Source organism: Neovison vison, chromosome 5 (genome assembly GCF_020171115.1).
Source record: "Neovison vison isolate M4711 chromosome 5, ASM_NN_V1, whole genome shotgun sequence".
Taxonomy (NCBI): domain Eukaryota; kingdom Metazoa; phylum Chordata; class Mammalia; order Carnivora; family Mustelidae; genus Neogale; species Neogale vison.
In genome coordinates this window covers 45,547,522-45,554,319 of record NC_058095.1, presented here as the reverse complement: position 1 = coordinate 45,554,319, position 6,798 = coordinate 45,547,522, and the positions used below count along the sequence as shown (strand labels likewise).

Sequence of the window (6,798 nt, the reverse complement as noted above, 5' to 3'; positions counted from 1 at the left end):
CAGAGACAGACTAGGGAGCTGGTGAGAAATACAGTCGGGGAGACACAGGACCAAATCAGAGACAAAGGAAATAGAAACACACAGAGAGAGAAACAGATTCCAAGGGAGACAGTGATTCACAGAGATGGGAAAACAAGCCAACACGCAGAGATGGAGAGGAACCGCGCGGAGACAGCGATGGGGGAGAATAAACAGGAGGACGGACCCGGAGAAATGGGGAGAGACAAGGAGAGGTTACAGAAGACGGACGGAGATGAGAACAGAGGCAAAAAGAAAGCGGTGAGAGAAAAAGGAAAAATAAAAGACATTTAGAGGAGGAAGCCTGACCATCCCTACTAAGTTGGGGATCTTTTTCAGTGGCAAAGTCAGATTTGAGACGCGGTAGCGGATGCCTAAAAAGCTCTTCCTGCCGGGAGCCCTTCCCCGTCTCCCCCAGCCTGGGAACAGCACCCCCATCCACCATCTCCACTGCGCCCCCTCCCCAGGGGTCCGGGCCGCATCTCTCCTGCTCCGGCACTGGGTCCACACATCTCCTCCGGACATCTGGATCTCACCCCGCGCCTATGACCCCCGAGGCGGCCTTCCACTCCGCCCAGCAGTCAGCTCCCCTTGGGCGTGTGCTCAGGGAAACCCTAACTCGGGTCCCAGTTTAGCGCAGCCTAGCTCCGTGGGAATCCGGCGTTGGGCGATGCTGCCACCTGCCGGCGGGACCCGGGAAGCACAGCGCGCCTTGGAGGACTGGGGCGCGGCCGCTGAGGGTGGGAATCCGGCTCTCCCAGCCGGGACCGCCTCCGCGGGGTCTTTCCAGGAATCCGGATGGGCCTGCTGGGCCGCGCCCCTGCTCGCCTAGCTTCCGCTTTTCCCGCAGCTGCCGAGCCAGGGGGCAAGTCTCCGAACCCTGGGCCTCAATTTCCCCTAGAGTCAAATAAAGGAAGTGTACGAACACATCCTCCCAGGATTGCAGGGGACCCTGGGGGGGGACACAAATGTACTAATGTTATGCTCCTGATAGCAACCAAGCTGCCCTTCCCTCTCTTCTTGGCCAAAAAAAAAAAAAAAAAAGTGATACCTCGCCCCCATACAATGCCTTCAAACCACTCCCGGTCCTCCCTCTCCCTCAACCTCTGTCCCCCGCAAGCCCAGATGGGAAGGGGTTTGAAGCGGGCGATTCGCTCTGCCCGCATCCTTTCCACTCCCGGCCCGGCCCAGCACTACCTCCCTCAAGCCCGGGGCCACTTAGGAGGGGAGGGGCGGGGTCGAGCAAGGAGTAGCTCGAGAACTGACCCCATTTTTTTTTTTTTTTTTTAAACCGGTTAACTTCTTCTACCTCCCAACTCGCAATACCCAAACCCGATCTTTTCCCCTCTCCTCCCCTCCTCCTCCCCCTTCCTGGCCCTAGTCCGGCCCTTCGCGGGTGCATAAGCTCCGCCCCCATCCCCAGGCGGGGCCCCATAGGTGGACAGACGTGGGAGAGGTCGCCGCCCCGCCTCTCCCCTCCTCCACCTACACACGGAAGCTCCTCCGCCCCCGTGCCAGGATGTCCGACACCTGGGTCCCCGGCCTCGTACCCACTTTGCTGTTCGGTCTGCTGACCGGCCCCCAACAGGTGAGCGCTTGGGAGGTGAAAGTATAGAACTTTCAGGGCCCTACCCTTGTGGGTCAGGGGCCTACTTCTGGAGCCCGGTCACCACCTTCCATTGTCAGGATTTCCTCGTGACCGAACGCAATTAGCGACTTCCTTTCTCTTTTTGCCGGGGAGGTGGATGTGGGGGCAGCCGGGGAGTCCCTGAGAAGGTCTGGGCTCCTGTCGCCTGCGGGGGGACCGTGAAGAGGGACCCCACCCCTGCCCACCACCGTCTGACACCTTGTGCCTCGCTGTTGAGTGGGGACTTTGACCCTCCTATTAGCCAGGGCTTGTCCTTCCCGCTTCTTCCCATCGCGTCAGAAAGCGGGAATTAGGGGGGCCTGAGGCCTGGGCGCCTGGCCAGCCTGTCACCCTAACCCTGTTCCTCTAGTGCTGGGTGACCTTGGGGGAAGCTCTCGCCCTCTCTGGGACTGTGTCTGTTTGTGCCTTAGGGGAGAGAAGGCTCCTTCCACCCCTCCTGGGAGTAGCCGTAGGATTCCAGCCTGGATCTGGATTGGATCTGGCTGCTGGACCCAAGGCTGGCTTGACCTTTGAAATTAGTGATTCTGAGCAGGTCGCAGGGTTTATGCGCCCCCTCATTCCTCCTGTTCCTCTGTTAAACTCCGAAAATGTTGTGGGAGATCTGTCCAGTCCTGGGATGGGAGATCATCCTGGCAACTGACATGGGCAGTCCCGGGATGGGAGATCATCCTGGCAACTGACATGGGCCTAGAATGGGAATTTTTCACTTCTACTAAAGAATGTCATTGACATCCCGGGCTCCCTCCCCAGAACAGGGCACAGTCACACAAACATGTTGCCTCATGGGGCTCTGCCCCCAAGCCCTGGCGCTCCTCCTACTCAGCCGCCATGCAAGCCGTGGGCGCCAGCTCTGGGCTGAGCATCCTCTTGATTCCTCCCAGCAACTTCAGGCGGCAGGGGCTGACAGGATCCCCGTTGCAGGTGTCTGGAAGCTGAGGCTCCCAGGACCATGCTGATGCTCAGTGAAACTCAAAACTGAGCCACTTCAGACAAGATCACCCCAGTTTAAAGTGGGGGAAGAGAATTTGAGAGATCTACCCTCCCAAACACCAATTCAAGGTTAATTTATTAAACCTGTTTGTTTTCTGTCCTTCTTAGTTGGGACCTGGAGAGTGGGGAGAGACAGGGTCCGGAATCTGGAGAGGGAAGAGGGTACCCCCAAGTGCCTGGACCCCTTGGTCTGTCCCTAGCTCTGCAGGTGCCTCTGTGTGCTGTGAAGCTCCAGACCTCTCTGGGTCAGCGTTTGGTGGTTGATTCCTGCTCTAATCCCCCAGGGCCAAGGCTTATGGGAGGAAGGCTTCCGGAAGGACCTGAGCCCACCCGTTACTGGCTGTCAATTGGTTTTCTTGGCTTTACAGTCATTAGTATTTGAAAGGTGATTGAGTTATTTCGAGTCTAGGTATGAAGACTTGATAGTCCTGTTGCCAAGGTCGACATCTGTTTCTTATTGTGGTTCTTTGTCCCCCGAGGCTGGGGTGGAGTGACAGATAACCTCCCATTCGCTCCTCTGTTCCCACCCATGCATCCCCCCCCCTCCACCCTCCCTGCAGTCTGGGAGCAGCCTGGGAGCAACCGGGAGGAAACGAAACCAGGTAATAAGTGAAGGTTCTTCCATTCATTCTGCGGATGTTGTGGCGGATGGGTTTTTCACCAGTGATGACAGGCCAAAATGCCTGCCTTCCCGGAGTTTATATTCTTCTGATGAGACATCCAATGCACAAGACAAGGGGAAACTTAGAGTATGCTCGATGTGGATAGGAGCGCTGCAGAAGAACGTGGTGGGGTGCTGGCGGGGAGAAGATGGAGTTTTCAATAAGATGGTGGGGGGCAGGAGCCAGCTTTACAGATACCTGGGGTAAGACTGTTTCAGGCAAGGGTTTTACACATCATTGCTACTCCCGTACCCGAGTTAGCCCCACAGAACTGGTGTAGAAGAGGAAGGGAGGGAGCTGAGCCCAGAGAGGAGGGTCTGGGTGGCTTCAAAGAACGGGGAACCCCACCCCACCCGCCAGGCAAGAGATCAGAAAGATGAATAGGGGTTTGGCTGATTGTGAAGGAGGAAGGCAGGAGGAAGAGGGCTTTCCCTTGCACGCAGGTGTAAAACAGCCTGGAGTGTTCAGGGAACTCCCAGTGGGTGTGTATGCAAGAGGGCAAAGAGGAGAGACTGGTTGCTGGGGGTCCAGGCACCAGGGACCACTGAAGGGGAGCGTCCAGCAAGGTTTTGGGTGATGGGATTGGCTGGGTAGAACTTGCCTGCGGTATGGGGAGTGATTGGCATGAGAGGAGTTGCTGGTTCCCCCCCCGATTGTAGATGAGGCATGGAAAGGAGATGGACTGGAGGGGAGGTAAGAGGCGTGAGCCTACAGACCTGGGGGTGAGCAGGTGTGGTGCCGAGAAAAAGAGCTGGGGGTGCCCGGTGTCAGGTGGGGCTCGGGTCACAGATCTGGGTGAGGTGCAGAGCAGGCTCGGGGGAGGGTGCTGATCTACTGGGAACCTGCTGCAGGTTCTCAGGTACTGGGCAGCAGGTGGGTAGAGATGCCGCTCCCCGGTTTATGACCCCCCCCCCCAACCTCTGTCTTCTTTTCTTCCACCAGGCTGCTGCCAAATGTGGACTCTTCTTGTAAGTTTGGGGTTTGGGCTATAACTTCCAGTCTGGGGTGGAGACACCCCGAGTCGTCCTCTACTTGCCTTCATGGTGGGGGGCAGAAAGTCACCTAGTTTGTCATGTTCACCCACTGCCTTTTTTGCGGAAGAGGGTTTCCCCGTTACCCCCACTCCCCGCCCTCTTCCTCCAGCCAAGCGGGGCGGAGTCGCACTTATGGGCGTGTCTGAAGTCTAATCCCCGCCCCTCTTTCCGTCCTCTCTGGGTCTCAGGCATTCTCTCTTCGGAGGGTACCCACCCTACCCCCGGGGAGTGGGGCCCGCAAACCGCCTGTGCCCATCTTAAAACGTAAATACCGGAAGGCCTGAGCGCAATGAGGAGGGGCTTAGGTGGGCTGGTCCCTGAGCGGATGAATGTTTCCATCAAGTCAGCCCTGGAGGGGCGCCTGGGTGGTTCAATGGGTTAAGCCTCTGCCTTTGGATCAGGTCAAGACCTCAGGAGCCCTGAATTAGCAGGGAGCCTGCTTCCCCCATCCCCTCTGCCTGCCTCTCTACCTACTTATGATCTTTCTCTCCCTGTGAAATAAAATCTTTAAAAAAAAAAAAAAAAGTCAGCCTGGATGTTCCAGGAACACACACTCCTTTTCACCTCTTAGTCCATGGGCACCAAACAGGGCTCGCCACAACACTCCGCCCCCACCCCACCTGCCTGCTGAAGTCTGTAGGAGATTGATTACACCCATTTCGTAGATGAGGAGACTGAGACCCAGAAGGGAGTGTGACGCACAAGTAGTGAGCCTAGAATCCAGCTCCTGAGTCCCAGCCCCAGATTCTTCCCCAGGGCCCAAGCAGGTCCTCTACTCCCCACCCTGCTGGGGCGTGGCTTGTGCCCAGAGGACATGGGTGAGTTTTGGGGAGTCTGGGATCTTCTGCCACATTGGTACCAACAGTCTCTCTTTGCCCCCCTACCCCCCCCCAGCATGTGCCCCAAAGGATTCAAGTGCTGTGGTGACAGCTGCTGCCAAGAATACGAGCTCTTCTCCAGTCCCCTGAGGTGAGCCCAGGGCAGGCTCCTCTGGCACACCCATGGCGGGGGCACCGGCACTTCCTGCCCAAGGGGTGGTCTAGGTTGGGTGGGAGGGGCGGTGGGGACAGCCCAGGGACTCAGGGAGATGTCGGTGGTTCCTCACCCCAGGATCTTCGTCATCACCTTCCTCATCATCTTTCCCCTTTTGTGCATCTGCTGCCTGGCTAAGCGGTTCTGTCGCAGCTGTGGAGAACCAGAGCAGGACCCCCCAGTGGATCACCAGGGGCCCCCGGAGCCGCCCTCCATTGCCCCCACAGAGAGGGTCAGGACGTCTACCTTTGACCCCCCGCCCCCCTACAGCGAGGTGGGTGTCTCTGTTCCACTCCTTGCTCCATTCCTCAGCTGGCCTGACCTCCCTCTTGTCCAGATTCTTAGAGCAATGGGATAGCAAGGTCGTCCTTACACCACCAGGCCCCCGGACCTCGAGGGGGCTTTGCAGCCACCATTGGGTCGCCCTTCTCCCTGGGAGGGATGCACGACTAACACTTGTGTGGTGATGGCTGGTGCCAGGCCCTGAGAAGACTCTGTCCCTTCTTTCACTTGCAGATTATTCTGAAACCTGTCCTGCCCCCCATGGAGCCGCCCCCTCCCTACAGCTTCAGTCCTGAAGAATATGCCAGGGTGCCCAGGGGCATCAACAACCCAGCCTTCTGAGCCCCCCAGCCGCCTGCCTGCAGAGACTCCTGGGACTCCTGTGATGTCCCCACCTGTCCTGCCACGTCTCTGGCTGTTCCTGGTTTTAACTTATTGCTTTTCCTATCCCGGTTCCACCTCCGCTGCCTCTCTGGTCAGGAGCAGTGGTCTGGAGGGTCAGCATCCGCCCCACCCCCACCCCCAATCCCATGTCAGAGGCTGGTGGGAGGAGCATGTCAGGTACCTGACAGTGGGACGCGCTATGCTCAGGTATGGAGAGGACCCTGTTTCTGGGGGATACAGACATCTTCGACTGGGCAGGCAGCTCTGAGATCTTCTAGAGGGCACTTCTGTTCCTGGGAGACTTGACTGCATCGGTTCTAGAGAAGACCCCATTGTGCCCCCCCAATCTGTGTACTCACTAAATTTTAACTGATTGTCACTGAGAGTCTGCCTCTGGCTGTGTGGGGAGGTAACTGGGGAGTGAGCCTACGTGCTGCTGGGGGGCTGGGGTGTGGGCAGGCCACTGAACCCCACATTCCACCATTGGGCAGATGATGAGTTTGGGCAGACAGTCCATCTGTGAACCACCCTCTGGGAGAGGATCTTTGCAGTGTTTTGACCCAGACCCAGGGCTTAATGCTAAAGAGCCTGGACCGGGAGCTGGGGGGTGACACGGGAGTGACTCTTCTTTTCTTCCCCATCCTGTCTCCCACTGCTCTGCCCAGGGGATGTGGCGCTCAGCTCCTGCCTTTCTCACCATGGGTATAGGGAGGGGGCTGGCCATCAGGGACTCGAGAGACCTTGACCT

The 6,798-nt window shown here is 57.8% G+C and overlaps 1 protein-coding gene across 2 annotated transcripts; it reads left to right on the top strand.

Moving 5' to 3' along the window:
* Positions 1-1,473: 1,473 nt before the first annotated feature.
* On the top strand, positions 1,474-6,429 carry TMEM92 (transmembrane protein 92). Of its 2 annotated transcripts, none has more exons than XM_044250531.1 (5): positions 1,474-1,606; positions 4,261-4,286; positions 5,247-5,321; positions 5,463-5,658; positions 5,901-6,429. In XM_044250531.1, exons 1-5 carry the CDS (start codon positions 1,538-1,540, stop codon positions 6,006-6,008), a joined length of 474 nt encoding a protein of 157 aa, XP_044106466.1. In that variant the 5' UTR covers positions 1,474-1,537; the 3' UTR covers positions 6,009-6,429. The 2 variants fall into 2 exon arrangements, with proteins under 2 accessions (XP_044106466.1, XP_044106467.1); XM_044250532.1 differs by lacking the exon at positions 1,474-1,606 and adding an exon at positions 3,747-4,011.
* Positions 6,430-6,798: the final 369 nt, after the last annotated feature.

What these genes read in the sequence shown, in the direction of transcription:
- TMEM92 (XM_044250531.1), top strand. Translation starts at nt 1,538, where the DNA reads ATGTCCGACACCTGGGTCCCCGGCCTCGTACCCACTTTGCTGTTCGGT. An exon ending in GCCAAATGTGGACTCTTCTT is followed by an intron (nt 4,287 to 5,246) that starts GTAAGTTTGGGG and finishes ACCCCCCCCCAG; the next exon opens with CATGTGCCCCAAAGGATTCA. An exon ending in CTCTTCTCCAGTCCCCTGAG is followed by an intron (nt 5,322 to 5,462) that starts GTGAGCCCAGGG and finishes TCCTCACCCCAG; the next exon opens with GATCTTCGTCATCACCTTCC.